Source organism: Colossoma macropomum, unplaced genomic scaffold (assembly GCF_904425465.1).
Source record: "Colossoma macropomum unplaced genomic scaffold, Colossoma_macropomum, whole genome shotgun sequence".
Classification (NCBI taxonomy): Eukaryota; Metazoa; Chordata; class Actinopteri; order Characiformes; family Serrasalmidae; genus Colossoma; species Colossoma macropomum.
The window spans coordinates 250,564-273,777 of NW_023495515.1; the positions used below are offsets into that span (position 1 = coordinate 250,564).

Consider the following 23,214-nt stretch of genomic DNA (forward strand, 5'->3'; position numbering starts at 1 on the left):
CTTGTCTTGCAGTTTCTGGCCACTGAAGTGTTCAAGGTACTTACAGTGTCTTCTAGACCGTATACAGTATTTGCTGTGTTTTTGTTTTCAAGCAAACTCTTGAGCGGTGAAAAAGCTGACAAGTTCAGAAACTAATCCCCTGTTGTCTCTAGGAGAAAGTTTTACATATAAATATACTCTGAGACTAAATACATTGTATTCACTGTGTTCAACAATTATGCAAACACAAGTCATCCAAATATTGCTATTTTGTAGGTATTTTTATTTATTTGTAAGAAATCTGTTACAAGATTGAATTAAGGTCACATCGTTTGTGTTCTACTGGCTCCATAATGGCGTATAGTGCTTGGACCCCGCTGATTGCCACTTGCAATACAGACAGTTGTCTGGCTTTTATAGCAGTCAAAATAGACAAAAATAAACATGTACTCATTCAATTTCAGATGCAAACTAAGTGGAAGCTGATTGTCTTGATTGCTAAAAATGATAATAGTGATTGCAATATTATTGTTATCTGATGGTATATTTTATTTATTTTTCTACCAGAAAAATAAATAATACAGATATAAACACCAAACAAACTCCAGCATGTTTGGTCTGACTGTAATGGTAAGCTTGTATACAGATTTTTGATTGGATGTACGGTTTTTAACATTTTAGCCATGGGAATGAACGATGGAATTGAGGGCAAAAGTTTGTGCACTCCACTTACATTATGATAATACAAGTACACTAGAAACATTCAAGCATCTACATGGGACACCATAGTAACTGCCTAGCTACATCCTAGCAACCACTTGGGATGTCGTAGCAGCCTAGCAACACCTTAGCAGCCACCTAGCAACACTTTAGCAACCACTGAAACACCATAACAACAATCAAGAAACACCCTATCAACTACCTAGGGTACCATGGCAACCAGCTAGCAACCACCTAAAATATGATCATATCCACCTGGCAACACCCTAGCAACCACCTGGAAATTGTTGCACAATCCCTGCTATTTCTTCAGGAAATAAACCGTTCAAAAGCTACTGAAGACCAAAATCTGAATATGTGAAAGTGCAACTTTACCGCTCACTAAACGTGGCTCTCCTTTCACATTGTGGTGACATTGTCTTAGTCCTGATTGACATAAAAAAGTGAGTTTGGGGTAAAGGTAGGGGGGGGGAGTAGACCTCCCTTTCTTAAATTATAAACCCTCCAAATCTGCAAGATTGACATGATTGATGTGAATGCAATACTCAGCGTTCAAAATGCTAATTCAGTTTTGCCTGAAGGCGAGTTTGCATGTATGTTCTTGAGTCTTAAGATCCATTACAAGCCCTGAACCTGTCAGTTCAATGCCACAGGATGTAATGAAGCTCCTTACGCTCTTTACAGCGAAGCAGTTTCAATAAGAAACATCTTAAAGATCACGTCTATAGCTGATTTCTGCCGTTTGTGCTAAAAGAGTTTTGCACCCTGACCTGTAAAAATTAAATTCCGAAGCTCAATCAGTTGTGCTCTCCGGGCACTTTGCCTGGATGAGTGAGAAAATTTGCCAGGTCAGAAGTCAGCGGAGCTCATGGCCCTCTGGGTCACGTCTCCTGCCCACGCTCGTGTACTTTTTTCTCTTTGCCTTTCTCACACCATTGTACAAAGACTATAAAGGGCCTTTTTCTGCATCTTTCTTGCATTTAGCTTCTTCCCCTGTAGTCGAATTGTGTAGTTTTACATACCAAAAACATGTTTAAAGGGGAATTTCAAAATTCCTGGTCGAGATATAAACAAAGTCATTCAGATTGGATTGATGTGGTGGTGATAGGATCCAGACGTCCTGATGTCTACTACACAATTAAAGCCAGTTTATTTACTATCCAAAATCACCAGTAAATCTACACATGCCTTATGAGTTTTTATATATACTGTTAAAAATGGTAAAGTAGTGGTCAATCTGAAAAAAAGTTTTCTTTGGGGACTACTTTGCCTTGCAACACCTTTCTTGTCTCATTCCACCATAAACTGATTAAAATAAATTGATTAAAAATGCATTTTAGACCAAAAATTTATCCCGTCTGAGACATGGTTTCGTAAACATTCCATGTAAAAACTTTTTGTGAAGGAGTTTTTAGAGACATTAAACTCTTCAGACGTCTGGTTCCTATCACCGCCACTGAGAACAATTCTGACTTGGCAAGTTTTTCTGGAATGAAGCATTTTTTTGCCAAACCATTCTGAATGATTTTGTTGACATGCTAACAATTTCATTGTGCAGAAATGTTGATAAACCAGTGGAATTTCTATCTGAGCAGTTTTCCAACCTCTCTTTATCTCTTACAATTGTGGACAGCCCTCCAAATTATTGAGTTCTGGGTGTTTTAGCCACACATATTACTAACAGGTGTATGAAATCAAGCACATAGCCATGCAATCTCCATAGACAAACACTGACAGTAGAGTGAAAAGCTCAGTGACTTTAAATGTGGCACTGTCATAGGATGCCACCTTCACCAGTTCATCAGTGTGTGAAATTTCGGCCCTGCTAGATCTGCCTTAGACAACTGTAAGTGCTATTATTATGAAATGAAATATCATAGCCATGCCGGGTTTAGACAGTGGTGTTACACCTGATGGTGAAAAGAACTGAAATGGTTGTTTAATAGTTGTTTGTTTGTTTCATTATTTAGTTTGTTATAGATGGGGACTGTTCTGTTTACTTTCATTCGTGGATTGCTGCGGCATATCCTAATTACTTAGCAGCCAAAGCTTTGCACATGCTACGCACTCCACACTCTACAGCTATGCTATGTCCATTTTCAAGCAAGACCACAGACAAAGGTAAGGAAAGTGACTGATGGGCTGTAGAAGAAAGTCCAGCTGAACAAGTCAAAACCTCAATCAAACCAGTAAGCGCTCATTTTCTTGGTGACAGAAAATGGCCTGATACGAAATAGGAAACCGGACAAGCCATTTGGGACTAAACTGGAATGTTGATTGCGAGCCAGGCCTTCTCCCACATCAGTGCCTGACCTCACAAATGCTCTTTGGACTGAATGGACAAAGTCCCACAGATACACTCCAAAACTGTTCGGAAAGCCTTCGCAGAAGAGTGGATGCTGTTACAGCTGCAAAGTGGGGCGACTACATATTCATGTCCATAATTTGGGATGGGATGTCCAACAAGCTCATGTAGGTGTCCACATACTTTTGGTCATATAACATATGTAAATGACCTCTTTTCTGAATGGCTGCCCTGTATTTTGGTTCATTCCATAAGTAGTCCGGACTGAAACATGGAACAAACAGACTGAAATCTTCAGAGAAGTGGGGGAAACAAGCTTCAGCCACTACTTTTGGACATGTGGATCCTTTGGAAGGCTGAAATGATCAGTTTGCTGACTGGCGGCCATGAACAGTGCAACGTTTGATCGTCTCTTCCACTCTAATAAATGCACAAACAACACTATCACGTCAATAAAAATGGGCGGGGCTGAACTGTATTTTACAGAATTTGAATTCCAGCTGACCTTTACGTTGGGTTAAAATTTCATAATGAAACGGACGAACAGAAGTGCTCCAAAATTATCTGGAAAAAAAATTCTTCCATAAACTTCCATTCAAATTTAAGAAGGTTTTTTCCTTCTCCTGAAAAATTAGCATGTCGGAGCTGCAACAGTGACGATATGTAAATATGTTCGTAGTTGTGACCTCACAACCATGATCTGGTATTTTTTTAAACTTTAACAATGTTTACATAGTACTTTAAATGCTTTTATTTCTTAAAATAAAGCAAGAAAATGTGTTTTTCACAATATGGGTCTATTAAACATAATAGATGATGATTCATGATTTAAAATAAACCCTTTAGGAAGAAAGAGAGAAAGATTTTAAGATGTTTATGCAGTAAAAAAGAACGACAAAACCTCCACATACTGGGCAAAAGATTCTTTTAATTTCAATTCTATACTACAAGTACTTACAATATTTACAGTAAAAAAGATCCAAGCAACACAAATCATTAAAATAAAGAATAAATGTTAATATTTCCAAACATCTTTTAGTATAATCTCGTCTTAGGGGGTCAATATGCCTCTGTTTGACTTCAGCACCTAATGGCATTGGATTCTGTATAATCATAAGTAATATTTTCTCATTAGTCCTTGGTTTGGGTTATGTTTCAATATTAAAATTTCTCATATTCTCATTCGCACGTCAAGAAGAAAAGAAAGATTCATTACGTATAAAGATCTATGCATATGCTATTTCATTTGAAGTCGTTTTTAGAGGTAGGCTATGGCTATGTTATCAGTAATACTGAATTAGGGATGAAGTCTTTAAGACAGTACTGAATAAGACTCGCTTTCGTTGCAAATAAAATAAGATTAAAAAAAGAATACGAGGAAAATGATCCAGTGCAAACGATAAAGAAGCAGTTGACGTGGTATCCAAGCAAAACTGAGATTTTAGACGGTCTAAATTTAGCGTCTTTTTTCATTGTTAGTAACTTTACACACTGCCTGTCAAAAGACTGGGGACGCCTAGCTTATCAAACAGGGTTTAATAAATTGGTTTTCCATTTGAACCTAACATAAAGACTAAACAAGCTTATTTGGAGGAAAACAATCATTATAAAGAATCCAAACCTGCTTCATACCAATGAATTTACTGTGAAGAGTAATATATGAATATAATGTTAATATACCTGAAGGATTAGCACATAGCTGTTTTACGCTAAGTAGCAGCGAGAAGGTTCGATTTCCCAAGGCGTCCCCAAACTTTTGGCCAACGTGCCAGTGTTATTTAAGGGAATGGTTCAGCAAAACGTCTAATGCACACAACTGTCCACTTACCTCAGATGTAGTCGATCAGCCCGGACAGGTTTGATGTCCAAATTTTGCTTCTTTAGTTTTACTGGAAATACTAGGCTGATGTTGCTAACACTAGAAGTCGATAGTCACCCAAATCTTTTCTGCAAATACATCGTCAAAACTTCTCTCAACCCACTGAAACTGCATCCAGGTCTTCAGTAACATGGCACAGGTGCAGTTTAGGATACAGTATGACTTACTGTAAGCTATAAAAACGAACAAACTTTACTGCGTAGCTGAACACAGCGGGCTTACGGACTTTCCACGAGGGTCCACTTTTGTGTGCACATTTGTGTAATTTTATGTACCAAATGTATATGTTTTACATTTTCATGACCAATTTTTAACCTCCCTTTATTGCTGTTTAGCAAGGTTTTTGCTACTGTGCCTTTAAGAATAAAATATGTAAATGAGCTCTGTTCTGATTGGCCATGCCTTGTTGAAAAGCAGTCCAGGGCTCCTAAATTTAGCATGAGTGGGTGGGGATAAACTGCTGTAGGCCGGATAGGCGGATGTAACAAAACACATTGTCTTTAGTGACATCACAAAAACACTGAATTCAAAACGGGCCACCTTATATGGACAGTGGTGGTGATAGGAACCAGGGGTCACCATGACTACAACACAAATATAGCCATTTTATTTACTATCCAAAACCACCAATGAATAAAAATAAACCATTTTAGCCAAAAACATCTCAAAACTATCATCAAACAAAGACATCAAATTCATAACCATTTCATGTAATCACTTTCTGTGAAGGAGCTTTTAGAGGTGGACATCGGGTTCCTATCACCACCACTGTGAACAGTTCTGACTCTCTGAGTTTCTCTAGAACAGAACACTTTACATCAAACCACTCTGAACAACTGTACATCGTAAACATTTGAGCTGAACTGAAGAGCTGGATGCAGTTTGAGTGGGTTGAGAGAAGTTTTGAGGATGTATTTATTTACAGAAACGATTTGGGTGACTATTGACTTCCAGTGTTAGCAATGCTAGCGTCTTAGATCCAGCGCTAAACTAAAGATGCAATCTTCGGACCAAACATGTCTTGGCTGATCGACCACATCTGGGGTAAACTGGAAATCATGTACATTGGATTTCTAACCAAACCATTCTGTCGAGACACGTACGGTCAGCTTGACCGATGCCTTTTTGGAAAGATTTTTCCTTATGGAGTCATTTTACTTGGACAGATAGTGGTAGAAAATGAAAAATGCGCACCGGTCAGACACTCATGCACTTTCATAACAGAAGAAAATGTTCCAAGCGTTTTCCAAAGGGCCTCCACTGTCCGTCGTCGCTTTGAGAAAGGGCGGCGCGTCCCACCGGCCGCAGAGCTGGCCGTGTTTTATTGCTAATCCGCCGACGTAGAGAGACACACAGCGAAATCAGGAGAAGTACACGAGGTGCTGCTCAGCAGTGGACCAGACAGTTGGCATTGGGTGAACTCTCATAAAAAAACGTAACTCTGTTCGTTTACGTTAGACGAGTGATCCGGCCCGGCTCTGGGCGGGCACCATGACAGGCACGGCGCCCATGCGCTCCAGCGTGGCCTGGCTCACGGCGTACGAATGCGTGTGTGTGTGCGGGCCGTGGGACGTCCCAGGCGCCGTGGTGACGGTCGCCGGCGGTCTCAGGCTGAGGGAGCCGTTGCTGCGGGTCATGGCGGGCGGGGACGGCGCGGAATTGGTGGTGACCACCAGAGTTTTGGGTGGCGGCAAGGTGTGGCTGCCGTTGGCGTAGGTGGGGCCACGGGAGGGGGCAGTGCCGGCGGTGCTGTGCCCGCCCCCTCCGGCTGTAAAGGTCTGGCGCGTGTCGCCGTTGTAGCGCGTGTAGGAGTTGGTGTCGTAGTTGGGCTTGGGGTTGTGCCAGTAGCGACTGTTGTACGTGTTGGTGGAGGTCAGCGTGTCGTTCTCCGAGGACGAGGCGTCCGCGTGGAAGGCTTTCACTGAAGAAGACCGCTTAGGAGGAAGGTCGTCCTCTCTGAGGAATGAACAGACAGAGATTCCCTCTACGTAAGTTCCGCTCCCAAGAAAAAACACAATCAATAAAAAAGCTTAATAGCATTTTGAGGAATTCTCTCTTACGTTGGTGACCATTACGTACAGCTAGACGAGTGCTGACCTCAAAAAAGCCAGAGGCTGCATGTTATATGTAACAAAGTTTGGCAACAAATCAACTGAGTGACCATTCAGTCCTTCACCTGATCTCGTTGGGGATTTCGTCCTCTTCGTATCTGTTCTTATTCCTCCAGTAGAAGAGACTGACCACCACCAGCAGCGAGCAGATCACCACGGCCAGAACGGCAGTGGCGATGGTTCCGGCAATGAGGCCCACACTCTGAGGCTGAGCTGCAGATCAGAGAGCAAGAGAGAAAAGAGAGAGAGAGAGACCGAGAGACAAAGTGTCACTGATGCAAAGTGCTGATCTTATGAAGCATCCAAAGCTATTGGACTGCTAATGGCGCCCCCTTGTGGAGGACTGCCTACTGTCAGGTTTCCCTGAATAGCTTTTGCTGTTTGTGTCTGCAGTCAGGCTACAAACACATATAAATATGTATATTAATACCATAAAAAGTTCCTCGTGACGATGCAGGTTTGTTGGGACCTTTACTGCTTCACACACTTTACCATAAAGTCTAGACATTTTATTTTGATAACGATAAAAATATGATTTATTGTGCAGCAGTGATGGGCTCCTGATCCAAATGCCAGCTCATAATTACACACATCAGAAACCCCACAAGACCGACATCAAACTGGCCCCTGAAATGACCTCATAACTTTCCTCTATACTGCCAGTGTTTTATTGTATTTCCTGTTGTATTGAATCTTTTCCCAAATAATACAGCTGGACCCCTGCTGGACACAACAAATGGACCACGATTTCAACTTTCTTTTAACCGTCATGTTGTGTTAAGGCTTTACTTCCTCATGGTTTGGGGTCCGAGAGACCCCAGTGATGGAAGTGTGAGAATTATTTTGTTTTTTTCTTAAACGTTTGTTTTCTTTCTTTGTATCTACTTAAACTCAGTAGACGGAAATGATTGAAGTCCCTTGTGTGACAGCAGGGGTGCGCATTTGAGTAAAGCACAGACAGGACAGGTGGTCCGGAGTCTACAGTACCCTTAACATAACACGAGGGAATTCAATTCAATACTTGACGAAAGAAGGTGAGATTAGCAAATGATATTATTATTATGTGGCTCCATAAACAGACACGTCTACTGTCAGAAGTGTTTTTCTTTCATTTTTGTGGAAATTTATATCATTCACATTTTATTAATTAATAATAACGAAAACACCAAAACCATAACAAAACACATTTAGAATTATTCAGTGACAGTTACTGGATTGTGTTTATTTTAATTTTTTTAATTCGTTTTTAAATATTTATTTTCAAAATATTATTTTATGTAATTTTAAATTTATCATTTTTTACATTTAAGGTATTCTCTTTTTTTAAAATGTTAATCTTTCAATTTTTTAAATTATTTGTTGGAGTGGCATAAAAAAATATTTACATTCAAAATGTTTTTTGGCAATGAATTCATACATGCAGACATATGCAAAAGTCTGAACACCCCTGAACACAGTTTCTATTTATTTACTGAGTTTGACATAAATAAAACCTAACTTTTTTGATTTTTCTTTGATTTGTTTATTTCAGTAAATTGTGCATTACAGTAATAGTGTGTAGATGTGAGTTCTCTGTAGTGAATGCATTAACTTATTTATACTTAGAAAATCAACCAAACATCATGTGACCAGGGGTGTTCAAACTTTTTCACAGGACTGTAGGTATGAACTTCACTAGACTTGTCTTGAAACATGCTGATGTAAACGTGTGTAAGACTGTATAAATGTGTAGGTGTATGTAAAGTATCGACTGGCTCGTGAGCCTGACAGCTGATGACCGGCTGGAACTCACGCGTCACCACTTGCAGGTTGAGCAGGCAGGTGCTCTTGCCGATGGCGTTGGATGCCGTGCACTGGTACAGACCGGACGTGGTGGTGCTGATGTTCCGTAACGTCACCGTGCCCTGCATCTGATCTGAAAACAAAACAACCACCACGTGCATCAGTGTCCTGCACCTATTTATAAACCACAGTGAAGTTATTCTGTTTACAGCTCCGCTGTAAGACCTTACAAATTAGACCTTACAAATTAGAAAAAAAAGAAGATTACTGAGGTCTCAGCAATGTGATGCTAACCCTGTTGAATGAACCCAGAAAGAATTTCTAATGAAATTTTTCCAGAATTAATTTTTAACAGAATTAATGTCGAGTTAAATAAAATTTATAATCAGAATTGAGTTATAACAACAAAATATTTGGAATTATTTTCTAATAAATTTAATACCCAGAATGAAGTTCTAATGAGAATTTTCCAAAACAATTAATATCCAGAATTAATTTCTAACATTATTCATAGCGAGTTTTAATAAAATTAATAACCAGAATTGAGTTATAACAATATAATTTAGAATTCATTTCTAATAAAATTAATAATCAGAATAAAGTTCTAACAGAATTAATAGAAAGAAGTATTATAAAAAAATAATCATCAGAATGAACTAAAAAATGTAACAAAATTAATATTCAGAATTGACTTCTAATAAAATTATTTTCTCATATAATTATTGTCCAGAAATAATTTCTAAAATCAACATCAAGAATTAAGTATCAATAAAATTAAGAACCAAATTTGAGTTGTAATAACATTAACATTCATAAAGAAGTTCTAATACACTTAATATTCACAATTAATTTACAATAACATTAATAATCAGTTTATTTCTAACAAAATTAAAATCCAGAAAAACAATATAATAAAATTAATACCCAGAATGTCTCACATTTCAAAAATACAAATGACTCTAAGCATACATTACAGAATTTTATTTAATAGCTTCTTTTCCACAAAATATCTGAAATATTCAAAACATCTTGGTGTCACAATATTTATGCCTTTTAATATTTTTTGCATAGTTTATTATTTAAAGTATTACTCTTTAAAATAAAAACAAAAATATTCACATGACAAAATTTGAGCGCTAGTGTATATGAACTGATACAGGAAAGTACAAATGCTACTTTTGTGAGCTCATAGGTCTACAATACAGCAACACTGATAACTCAATAATTAAACAATTATTAATTTAATAAATAATTAAAGCAATAATTCAATGATTAAAAATGGAAAATGCACAATATATATGCCAACATTATGGAGGCTGTCTGGAATTCTGCTGTTCCAGTTTTACTGCAGTTCCTAAAAGGGGCCACTAGATGGCACCATAGTATAACATATGACACACAGTAAAGCAGCCTGAACTGCCTCATTCAGTAAAGCTCTGAATGAGAAATATCACCAATACATTACAGTGACGTCATGATGATCGGTGTGTATTTGAGAGCTGCTTTTAGAAGAAGGCCACCACACAGTCCTCCACCACCTTCAGTTTCCAGCTCTCATAATTACATACAGGTAATTTGCTGATGCCCAGGGGGAAATTTGGGAATTAAATCAATTAAATCAATTAAGCTGAGCAGGTGGAAGGGGTGAAACAGAGGCCAGAGACTATTCTGGAAAGTTTTGCAGCCTTGTTTTAAAGCAGCGTGTGGGTTTGGAAGCAAACTGCACCAGCATTAAAGGTATAGTTTGGCAAAAAAAAATAAAAAATAGATCAGCCAAGAAAAGTTTAATGTCTGAATTTTGCTTCTTTAGTTTTGCACTGGAGCTGCGAGCCTAATGTAGCTAATGAGTAAATGGATGCTGAAGAACACTAATTAGCATTGTGCTAACTGCATGAACTCCATCCAAATCACAACTGTCCGAAGTGAGGCTGAAGTTGACTCTGGTGCCTTGACCCCCATATAAGCTCACCCAATTTTATACTTCTTTGTTTAAAAACTTGAATAAAACTTTGATAAAATAAAAATTAAAAGCTAAGCTGTCACTACATCAAAGGAAATATAGGCCTAAATTTTTTATTATAAGAACTACAAATAAAAATAATGCACTTTAGTCCTATTTATGGTTGTGTGCAAAAGTTTAGGCACCCCTGCTCGAACTCCATGTCGTTGTTGATTTTTTTGTTGATATAATTGTGCATTTATAGACGTGTTCTATGTAGAGGATGTTCACTTCTTTTCACTTCATTAGATCAGCTGGCCTTCATACATGCTGTGTTTAATGAGATTATCTTTGATATGTTCATATTTAAAAAAACATATATATTTTTTTTTTTATGTAAAAAGTGTGTAAGGCAATAATGTTCGAAGGTGCCATAACTTTTGCACAAATCAAAGAGTGAAATCTCTTAAAACACAACATGTGTAAGTACCAGTTGGTTTAATGAAGCTCTGGAAAAAACACTGGAGCCTACACATGCTTCTTCCAGGTAATAATGCAAAAATATTGATCTTCATAGTTGCTTTCGATGGGGGTCTATAGGGGGCGCTAGAAGCTTTGTTCTCCCCTCTGCAGTCTGCAGCACTCTAAAAATGAGAATATGCTGCTTTGTCAGTCATTCTCATTGGCTACTGGAGCCAAAGTGATAACACTGATGAAGTGAATTGCAAGATTTCATAAGCTCATGCATGTAAATGCTGAACTAACAGAAAAACAATAAAAATGTACCTGAAACTAATGAGGCTGTGCAGCCTAGTTTTGCTACCATTATAAGTTTGCCATGAGAAAGTTGAGGAAAAATCATTCAGTGCTCGGGTTTATTTCTGTGCATCTGCCCTGTGACGGACTGGCGACCTGTCCAGGGTATTTCCTGCCTTCCGCCAAATGAGCGCTGGGATAGACTCCAGCACCCTCCATGACCAAGAGGATAAGCAGCTTAGAAGACGAATGAATAAATGAATGGAATATTTGCACCTTTTCATAATCTAATGTTACCTGACTATAGGTACTGAGATGTACCCTTGAGGGTACCACCCCAGAGACAAGAGGGTACCACCCCAGGTACAAGAGGCTATCACCCCAGGTACAAGAGGCTAACACCCCATGTACAAGACAGTACCACCCCAAGGAAAAAGAGGGTACCAGCACAGGGACAAGAGGGTAACACTCCAGGTTCAAGAGGGTACCACCCCAGGGACAAAAGGCTACCACCCCAGGTACAGGAGGCTACCACCCCAGGTACAGGACAGTACCACCCCAGGTACAAGAGGGTACCAGCACAGGGACAAGAGGGTACCACCCCAGGTACAAGAGGGTACCACCCCATGGGGACAAAAGGGTACCACCCCAGGGACAAGAGGGTACCACCCCATGGGGACAAGAGGGTACCACCCCATGGGGACAAGAGGGTACCACCCCCGGACAGTTTAGTATTTATTTTATTATTATTATTATTATTATTATTATTACTGTCATTATTTTATAAGTGCCATCAAGTCGATTCTGACCCCTGATGACCATATGGACAGCAGTTCTCCAGAACAGGGGTACCCAATCCTGGTCCTGGAGATCCACCACCCTGCACAGCTTGGTCCCCTAATCAAAAACACCTAATCCAATTAATGAAGGCCTTCAGGAGCATCTGAACATTAGAGCCAGGTGTGTTGGATCTGAACTCTCCAGGGTGGTAGATCTCCAGAACCAGGATTGAGCACCCCTGCTCCAGAACATCCTGTCTCTGTTTGGAGAATGGCAGGTCCATGATTGCTCTGATTATCGCCATCCATCTTGTAGCTGGTCTTCCTCTTCTTCATTTACCTTCCGAGCATAACGGTCTTTTTCAGTGAACCGGTTCTTCTCAGAATGTGTCCTAAATAAGAACCTCAAGAGTGACCATTTATTATCTTTCTTTGTATCCACAGTGATTTCAGTATTCAAACACTGGCACCTTGAATGGTTAATGGAGCACTCATGCACATCCCTACTGGCCTCAGTGCAAAACTAATGAAACACTACATCTGAGGTAAGAGAACCGAACTGTGCCTTTAATCTGGGAGAGAGAAGGAGAACAGAACACCGCACAGGAACACAGACGCACTCGGGGCGGAGCAGGAGGGGCGGGCCACTCCACGGGGCAGCTCAGAGGAGCCGAAGAGCAGATTTACCAGCGAAGGTGGGGCAGAAGGGCACTCCTACTGCCAGGGGTTTAGTACCTTGCATGGCGGTGTGAGGCAGTTTGGGGATGGACTCAAGCTTCTCCCATGAGTAGGTGGGCGTCGGGATTCCCTCCTCAGAGCCGCACAGCAGCATCACGTCACTGCCCACGTCCAGAGACCCCTGCACTCGACACGACGGCACTGAGGGGGGCACTGAGAGAGAGAGAGAGAGAGAGAGAGAGAGAGATAGACAGACAGACAAAAAGAGAGAGCAAGGGAGAGACAGAGACAGAAAGAGAGAGAGAGAGAGAGAGAGAGAGAGAGAGAGAGAGAGAGAGACAAACAAAGAGAGAGATGGCGAAAGAAAGCGAAAGGGAGAGAGAAAGAAGGAGAAAGAGATGAGAGAGAAAGAGAGAGAGAGAGAGAGAGAGAGAGAGAAAGAGAGACACACAAAGAGGGAGGGAGAGAGAAAGGGAAAGAGAGAGGGAGGGAGAGAGAGGGAGAGAGAGGGAGAGAGAGACACAGAAAGTGAGAAAGGGAGAGAGAAAGGGGAAGAGAGAGAGAAAGAGACAGGGAGGGAAAGAGAGACACAAAAAGAGACAGCAAAAAGGGGGAGAGAGGGAGAGAGAGACAGAGAGAGACAGAAAGAGAAAGACACACAGAGAGAAAGAGAGAGAGAGTACAAATTTGTTTACATCTAAAAACAACAAATATTGACCAAAGTGCTGGTCACTGAATAAATGAAATAAGCAATAATTCATAATAATTAAATAAAAACACATTATTATTATTATTATTATTATTATTATTATTATAAGATTTGTACTTTTCTATATTTGTTACATTTTATTTTTATTATTTATTTACAGTTATTTTACTGTTTTTTGCTTTATATATATATATATATATATATAGAGAGAGAGAGAGAGAGAGAGAGATGAATAGAGGGAACAGTAGGGCTGAAAAACGCTGATTTATTCTGTTTACTGTTATTCTGTTTAACGCTGAGCTATTCTGTTTATTCACCTGGTGGTTAATGCAGTTACTCGTACAGACAGTAGATGGCACTGCAGTACAAATAAATCTACAGACAAAAGCTCTTCACAACATGCTTCTTACATTCGTTTGGTTTTAAACTTCAGTGAAATGAGCTCAGGTGTGATAAAATGTCTGAACCTGTCTTTAGAAGGTCAGAGCAGAGATCCATCAAGGGGGTCATAAACAATGCAATGGAGGGGTGGACGACAATCTTACCTTTCCAGAATGTGTGAGAACAAACTGGGCTGAACAGACAAACTGTACCATCTCTTAAGTGAACTGACTGTAAAAAAATGTCACAATACACTCAAAAATCTGTAGTTTCTCCCAGTTAATTCCTTATTTTTTGCAAACAGAAAAGTAATGCTGTAATTTATCTTTAAATAAATTTATAATTCATCATTTTATTGCGATGGTAAATTCTTATTAGGCCTTATTGTAGCATTAATATCATTTTGCAACATGAAGACTGAAAGTAAGTGCTACCCTTTTACACAGAGCATTATTCTTAGTGTATTCTTTATTTATTGTTTATTATCAGTTACCTAAACAGTCTGTTTATTAAAATCAAACATCACTCTAGCATCAGCAGCAAAGGCCTGAATTCTGAACAGTTGCAACTTAGATGGCAATGTGCTCTTATTACTCTCTACAAAGATTGAGAGAAGAAGTCTAGCCATTCACTTACAGCACAAACCAGAGGGACAATTAGCAGAGTTATCTAGTATTAGGAAAGATATGTTATAATTATTGATAAATATTAATACTGAATGAGGATGAGGGAGTGAGTAAGAATAAATTGTGATCAGTTTTTCGGCTACGTCGTCCTACTCCTTACCGAGCACGGTCAGTCCGATGACGCCGATGTTGCGGCCTCCTCGGTCGGGCAGGTTGTTGACCAGGCACTGGTAGGTACCCGTGTCCGACAGCTGCGTGTTGTTGATGAAGATTGAGGCACTTGTGCTGGGCATAGTGGCCACGAAGCCTACCCGCCCGTTCATGTGATTGGCTAAACTGAACACCTGACCGCCCTGGTAGATGATCACCTGAAGAAAGAAGAGGAAAAAGAAGAAACAGAGTGATGACCAGGAAGTTTTTCATCAACAGCCCAAATGTGTAGGGTGTCTGAAGTTTGCTTCTTGAGCTTTGCACTGGAGTCACAAAGCTAATGTAGCTAACAAGTAAAGGAAGCTTATATCCCACCAATTAGCATCGTGCTAACTGCATCAAGTGATGCTTGCTCTACAGTTTTACGCTGGGCTTTGCTCTACACAAAGCCAGTCTCTCTCAAGCGTAAACAAGCATCGGTTTGAGAATTCATTACTAGAAGGACAATTTTAATACCAAGGTATTCAGTCCAGTCCGTGGAGACGCCTCTGTTGGTCCAGATTTTCTGTTCTTTTCAAGTTCTAATCACGCCTGAGGTAATGCAGGATGGCACCATGGTAATTACTTGGCTTGGCTGCATTTGGAACCGGAACAGAACTGGCTGGGGGTCCCAGAGGTGCTGATTAAGAACCACCTTCATTATTATACCCATTTGAAGCAATTTAGAAGAAGAGCTCCTACCTCCGAGGTAAAAATACAACTGGCATTTGCTGTGGTGCACTTACAAGCGTTAACCACAAGAGGCCACTGTTTACACCGATTCTTGAAAAACAAAAGCAGTCATGAAATCCGGATGAAGCGCAATGTAATCAATGAACTCTCCTCTGATTCTGTGAAAGGGTAATAAATGCTCCGCTTATCTGTTTCGATCGTGAAATGTGGTGCCCTGAGTTGCATACAAATCGCTTGAAGAAGCAGCTGTTCTCTCTCGCTCTCTCGTTGTGAATTAATTTTTTATCATCTCCTAAACTTTTCACACTAATTTCACAATAATTTCTGCATATTAAATGAAATCCCACCCAAACATGAACCCGAGCTGAAGTGGAAACATCTGCTCTTTACAGCTGGAGAACAAAGTTGGGTGCAAAGCTCTTTGAAACGCTCTTCAAACTCTAGCTGAACCCTCTTCTCAGTGGAGGCTCCATGGAGCGTTCAGTGATGTACGAACTGCTTTACGTCTGATCTGGGAAATTTTCGCACAACATGGAAATGAGCGGAGATTTGAGCGCAGATGATGAATCAGCTTCAGTGCGTGAAATCAAGCGCCAGCCTACCAGCACCATCATTTATTTGAATGCAGATGTTTTGGTATGGTGGGAATACAGTGACAGCATTCGGCAGCTCATGAGCCAATGGCTGGGCTCGTGGGCGGTCTCACTGCTCCCCCTACTGACCAATCTTTATAGTGGTAAAATTATGACCACTGGAAAGAATATAATGAAAAATAAACAAAACAACATTCTTATTATTGCTATTATTGATGACACTAATAATAATTTTGGTTAGTTAACCGTGAATCAGACATTTCATAACATTCAGGTTGTTAATCATTCACGCTTAAATGTACACACAGTCACAGACTGTGCAACCTTGTAACAAAATAACAAAAGTGTCGGTGAATTTGCATACATTCATATTACGATCAGATTTGACCGTACCGATGTGTAATGACATGAATAAAGTGTGTCCTTTGAATGACTTTCCAGTGGCCAATAAAGGTCAGATGTATTTTGGCTGGATGCTACTTTTTTGGTGTAAACTAGGTGGTGCTAATCTTGGCTAGCCCTCACACCAGCAGTATCATTACCAATGCCAAGGCTGATGTGGCTCCTCCCACCAAACAGCTGTACAAACTGTGTTCCCAAATGATCTCTCTGTATTCAAGTCTGAGGAACTTTCAGAGAGAACGCTAACCACCAAGCCAAAGCTACCCAAGCAAACATAACACAGAGTACCAAGCTCACTCAACCGTTTGCCTGTCCTCCATCTGTTCATCTGTCTGTTTGTCCGTCCATCCGGTTGCTTCTTCTCTTTAAATGACGCACATATAAGTGACCTGAGACTGTTAAATAAACATGAGCGAGCTCCAAAGTCACGTCCACCAGTCTTTAATTCAGCTATTGATGCCTGTCGGAAACTCACTACTTCACCCTTCTGAACCATCAGGATAATCAAGCTGTACTTAAAAATGCTGACAGTTTTCCTGGGAAACCCACAGCAGGTGATACATTAGGAAGTTTACTGTAGACTAATGTCTTATAAAGGGAAATATTATTAAATATTACTACTAAACTACTGGAATTCAATTAGATCAGTTCTATCAGTTCTCTTTCCTAACAATGCCAAGCAATCTCTGCCTTTGAGGCATCGTCATCAGGTCTCCGACATCCGATTACATCACCCTATCGTATCGGGTTGGTCCTTGCCCTGGGCAGAGGTAGGGAGTCGTCTAGATCCCCCATGAGGGCCCCATTAAAATACACATTAGATACACTGCAAAAAATAATATCTTGTCAAGTGAAATGATCTTAATTCTAGTTGGTGTATCTAATATTTCTTATTTTGAGATGGTTGTGCACTTATTATAAGATTATCTAGCTTATTTCTAGACATATATCTGCCAATTTAGTGAGATAATGTTTCTTAATAAAATCACTTAAAACAAGCAAGAATGTTCGGAAATAAATTAAACAATCGTAAAATAAGCTTAGAGCAATCTCAACAAGAGAAACACTAGATTTTTATTTTACTAGATTTAAGATATTTTTACTTCACAAGATACCATTTTTTTGCAGTGTGTACATGTTTATGTTAAATAATTTATCCCAAAAGATAGATACAATAAAAAAAATAGCTGTTTTTTTTTAAACTAAATTATTTCTATTTACTTTATTTATTGTTATTATATTATCTATTCGTTTTATTTTAGTAGTTTTATTACATGAACTGTTCTTACTATATTGGCAGATTACTTTGCTTGTTTAAAACAAATGGCCCAAATCATAGAAAAACCAAAATATCCTTGCTTTTTAGGAAATAAACGACACTTAAAAGTCCATATATGGAAACAAACCTCAAAAAAAACAAAACAAAAAAAAAACAGTCTAAATTCAGTTTTTTTTTTTCAACATTTTGAAGCGCAAATTCATCCTACAGCACTTTAAAGCAGGCCTCAGGTGTGGCTGAAACACCTGAATTCAACAATTAAGAGGGGTGTCCACATACTTATGGTCATATAGTGTATGTGCCCTTTCGTTTTATATTAAATGTATTACTATAACAATCTGAATTAATAAATATATCGGCCATTTCGATTTAAGACCATTTCACTTTTTTACGATAGCATGGCTGCAGTTTTTAACTAAACCATTTTAAGAATGTGGGCCCCAGTTGGACCCCTGGAGCCCCAGAATCACTAAATCTGCCCTTGACTGTCATTTAAAGGCATATAAATTGTGTCATGGATTAAACGAACACACACATAATGAAGTCACATGCGCACATACAAAAAACAAACACATGCCTACACACTCTCTGCAGTGCTGTTTAACTGCAGGTGCACACACACACACACACACTCACACACACACACACACACACACACTCACACACACACACACCGCAGTGTCGTTTAACTTCGCGTCCGTTGAGATTCCGTGGTTAACACACACACAAACATACCCACGCTGCAGTGTCGCTTAACTACATGTTAACTGCGGTGCTGTGGTTCACACACACACACACACTGCTGTGTGGTGTAGCTGTGTAGGTTGCGGTGCGGTGGTTTCCTGAGAGTGCTTTGCTTTTGTCCTTTTATGCACAGATGAATAGGCAGCTCTTCAGCTGTGATGAACAGCAGTGAGCCCTGCAGTCCCCCAGTGTGTGTATGTGTGTGTGTGTGTGTGTGTGTGAGAACTGGGAGAGTGAGTGAATGAACGAGAGATGAGCACAGAAACAACTGGGGGGGGGGTCAATTTCCACTTTCTTTACTTCCCACCACAGACAGACTTTAGCAAGACTATTGCAAACTATAGCATCTGGAACACTGAAGCTTCTACAGTGCAGTAGTCATAATGAACATTTACCAATACTAGCCTGACTATCAGTAGGGGCTGCATTAGCCAGCTAGCTAACTGGTCTAACCAGCTAACTCACTGGTTAGCTAGCTTGCTAACTCGTTAGATTAACAAAAGCAAGACGGCAGCTAACTTTGCTTTCCTGATGACTGCAAGATGCCTAAAAAGCCAGAAGTAACTACCAAAATAAAGAATATATGATAAATTTAACTTTACTATAATGTTGATAAGCCCATTTCTGCACAGTTACTCACAATGAAAGTCTATTTTTTTGGCTCAAAGAAAAACAAGAGTGATTAGCTGCACATTAGCCATATTTAGCCATAATAACACACGGCATCTAAAATGTTTCAGTGACTGAAGCAAAAAGGCCTCCTAACCTGATTTACCAGCAGTCGGTTTAAGAAATGAAACAGGGTTGATTTTATCTACACACTATCGAGCTAGCTAGGTGGCCAGTCTTGTTAGTTAGCTAACTAGCTAGCTAAATGAACACTAAAGACACTACATATATGTTAGGTATTCTGCTGGCTAGCTAACTCATTAGATGAACACTGGCAAGATGATAGATAGCTGGGGTTAATTTTAGCTACACATAGGCTAGCTAGCTAACTAGCAAGCTAAGTGAACACTAAAGGCACTAAACAAACAGAAAAGTTAGCTGGTTAGTAATCTAGCTAGTTTGCTAACTAACACATTAGATAAACATTAGCAAGATGATAGATAGCTGGGGTTCATTCTAACTACACATTAGCTAGCTAGCTAACAAGCTAGCTAACTGAATACTAAAGACACTAAACAAAGAGAAAAGTTAGCTGGCTAGTCATCTAACTAGTTTGCTAACTAACTCATTACATTAACATAAACAAGACAACAGCCAGCTCTGCTGCCGACTGCAATCGCTGCTGGTTGTCGCTACCAAAATAAGAGTAAAGAATATGATTTAACTGACAACCTTGTTATAACCTTGTTATAATGACATTTAACTTTGCTATTGTTGTGTTACATTTGTGCTTTCACAATTATTTGCACTGGAAATACATTTTTAGTTTAAAGAAAAGCTAAATTTATTAGCTACACATTAGCCATTTCAGCATAATGAGGCCTAGTATAGCATCTGAAATGTTTCACTGACCGAGGCAAAAAGGTTTCCTTCTAGACTGACCACTGACCAATGCCGTAGATTAGGGATGTGGGAGGTGGGGGTGCTGAAGGGTGCTGCAGCACCCCCTGATTTTTGCTAACTAGCTTGCTAAATGAACACTAAAGACACTAACCACACAAAAAAGTCAGTGAGTTAATTTAAAAAAAATGAATTTAATAAAGGTAGGGCTGCACTCGCTCCACTGTTCAGGCGCCTATGGTCTTAAAGTCACACTCATCTTCCTGATTTCTCCTCTTTCACTCATAAAGCTACCGTTGCTAATGCTACTGAGAAATAAACCGGCCTGTATGTGTGATCGTGTGCGCATGCTGGTCACGGTCATGACAGGAAAAGGAGGTCATCGTCCTCGTGCAGATGATTTCGATCCCTAAGAAGCATCTTGGCATGGGCTGTGCCATCCTTTGCCACGTTGGCTCCACCCACCCCCATCACCCACCATAATCCATCGCCAGCGTGGCCTGCACATAAAAGAGGACGGGTCACACCGCCTGATGTTTCTGACCACACACTGGACACTGGGTGCGAGGAACCAGTGACCTGGACTGTTATCGGTGAGGGCAAAGTGACCACATCGGTGCAAAATCAGAACAGCCTAATAATCAGATCTACTGTCATATATAATGGCCTGTTTTGCTGTACGTTCAGTTTACATTACGAGCATAACTATATTTATTACATAATTACATCATTTATTACATTCACGTTCTTTATCCACAGGTTAGAGACACTTTGTTTAGCGTCTTTAGTGCATCTGTTCTAAATATCACCGATCAGAGTCGCAGTTTCAGCCGTGTGCAAAAGTTTTGGCGCCCCTGCTCAAAGGACATGTTTTTGTTCATTTTCAAAATGAAAATTAAAGCATGCGTCCTCTACAGAGAACGCACTTCTGCACATTTTAATCCACAGTTACCGTCTGTTTGATGACAAAAAACAAAGCATAAAATGTGGCATGTGCAAAAGTAATGGCACAATTTAGATTTCACTTTTTATATGTTAAACTCAGCAAATAAATAGAAACTGTGCAGTAAATTTTGCAGAAAAAAGAAATTTAAGTTTGAGGATGTGTTAGGAAATACACAAATTATTTCAAACTCATTGTTCAAAGGGGTGTTGAACCTTCTGTATATGACTGTTTGTCCACCCGCTGTCTGTTTGGTTACATAATATAAAACAATATAAAAATATTACTCATAAAATTCCGATGTGATGTTTTTGTTGATTATTTACAGCATTTTTCCACTGCATGACTCGACTCTACTCATCTCTACTCGCTTTTGGTACCAGCTACTTCATTTTCCACTGCGCCCCCTCAACGGAGCTGGTCATCATAGCGACACCACATGAAACTGCCTTGATGTGTTTAGGGTGATAGTGACAATTCTCTCTGGCCAATCAGTGGCCTGCAGTTTTTCCATGTCACCTTTTGGTTTCGGCTCAGCTCCCTTGGAACCTTGATGGAGGTGATACTGAACATAGTACCAGGTACTAGGTTTGGCTAATGCAGGGGTCGCCAACATGTGGCTCTTTTACTGCCCTGTTGTGACTCCACAGCAGAATCAGATTAGTAGGTAAAAATAAAATAATCCTCCTTTACAGTAAAATAAAGCTCTGCTGATCGTTCAACACAGTTTAACAATAAATGGTCTTAAACTCTGGAGTTAATGTAGAACTGCTAATTCACCCTTTAACCCTGAAGATCAGCGCAGACTGCTGGTCACCACAGCAACACAGACAACAATCTCGCCTAGCTAGTAGATAATGAAAAGGCAAAGAGAGAGATTTAAGATGAACATCGATAATTTGGAGACGATCAGACATACTTATTTTATTTATAATCACTCCAGCTGGTTTCCTGATACGTTTAATCTGCAACGAGAAACTGTCAAACACTGAAAAGTCACAAAGCTGAAGTCAGTTTCTCACTCGCCAGCCTCTCGTTCGAATTTTCTCGTTAAACCTTAAATGGTGCCTGCTGCAACATTTAAGGGGGAACGGGAAAATTCTCTGGCGATTGAGAAGCTGACGTCAGTTTTGTAAAAAGTCGAACATTGAGAGACATTTTACAAAAAATATTCTGCTTTTGGAAATGTTTCCTGCCGGAGATGCGAGAAAAGCCGCTGTAGCTGAGCTAAAGCTTAAAGCAGAGCAAAGGTAAAATGACCAGAGAGATGGTAAAATGGACACAAAACATTGTAGCTCCCAAAGTAGTTTGATTTTTGCTTATAGGACAAAATAGCTCTTCTTAACATTTGGGTTGCCGACCCCTGGCCTAATGGAAAACTAAAAAAGCCAGTAGAGTCAAGTTGAGTCAAGCCGGCACTATGAGGTGGAAAAGTTGCTTAAGTGTTTAGAGCAGTGGTTCTCAGACTGTTCTTCACGGTCCCTTGGACGTCCACATTTCAGATCTCTCCATACGGGTTGCATGTTGGAGTGGAGCAAAAATGCAGACCGTCTGGTGGGCCCTGTGGAGCAGTTTGAGAACCACTGGTTTAGACAGCAGCAATGGCGGAAAACAAGAAGGTAACATGTTACTTGGAGTGTCCACTGTAGATGATTCCCTTGCATTCAACTAAATGTCTGTATACTTTTACTAACCCTAACCCTGGCCCCAATCCTAACCCAGCGGTGCTCAGTCCTGGTTCTGGAGACCTACCACCCTGTAGATCCAATATGTATATGCTCCCGAAGTCCTTCATTACCTGGATCAGGCGTGTTAGCAGTGGACCTAATCTCTGCAGGGTGGTAGATCTTCAGGATCAGGATTGGGCACCCCTGCCCTAACCCTCCTAAACCTTTACTTTAACTCAAAAAACCTAATCCTAACTCTAACCTGGTCCGAACTCTACCCTGGACCAAACCCCAACACTGTTGAGATTTCACCAGGTAGTCTGTTAACAATCTGAACATGTGTATAATCTATTGGGGTCTATCCAAACAAAGTGGAACCAAGATGGTCCATATTCAGAAATGGAGAAAACAAAGCATAACACATCTTCTCCAAGCACACGCTTATATATGGCATTTGTCCACAAATTTATGCCCCCCCCCAAAAAAAAATATGTTACTGTAATAGTAATAGTAACTAGAATATCTTCTCTTCCACTTAAAACACAAACATT

The 23,214-nt window shown here is 39.9% G+C and overlaps 1 protein-coding gene across 1 annotated transcript in view; it reads right to left on the reverse strand.

Annotated features, from left to right (window-relative positions):
- Nucleotides 1-5,863: 5,863 nt before the first annotated feature.
- igsf11 (immunoglobulin superfamily member 11) overlaps nt 5,864-23,214 on the reverse strand; it is a 163,749-nt gene continuing 146,398 nt past the window's right edge. Inside the window, exons 3-7 of the mRNA XM_036562779.1 lie at nt 14,805-15,012; nt 12,986-13,141; nt 8,787-8,909; nt 7,060-7,207; nt 5,864-6,839 (exon numbers count right to left, since the gene is read on the reverse strand). Of these exons, the coding sequence (XP_036418672.1) occupies nt 6,338-6,839; nt 7,060-7,207; nt 8,787-8,909; nt 12,986-13,141; nt 14,805-15,012 (1,137 nt within the window). The 3' untranslated portion in view covers nt 5,864-6,337. The remainder of the gene's footprint in view (nt 6,840-7,059; nt 7,208-8,786; nt 8,910-12,985; nt 13,142-14,804; nt 15,013-23,214) is intronic.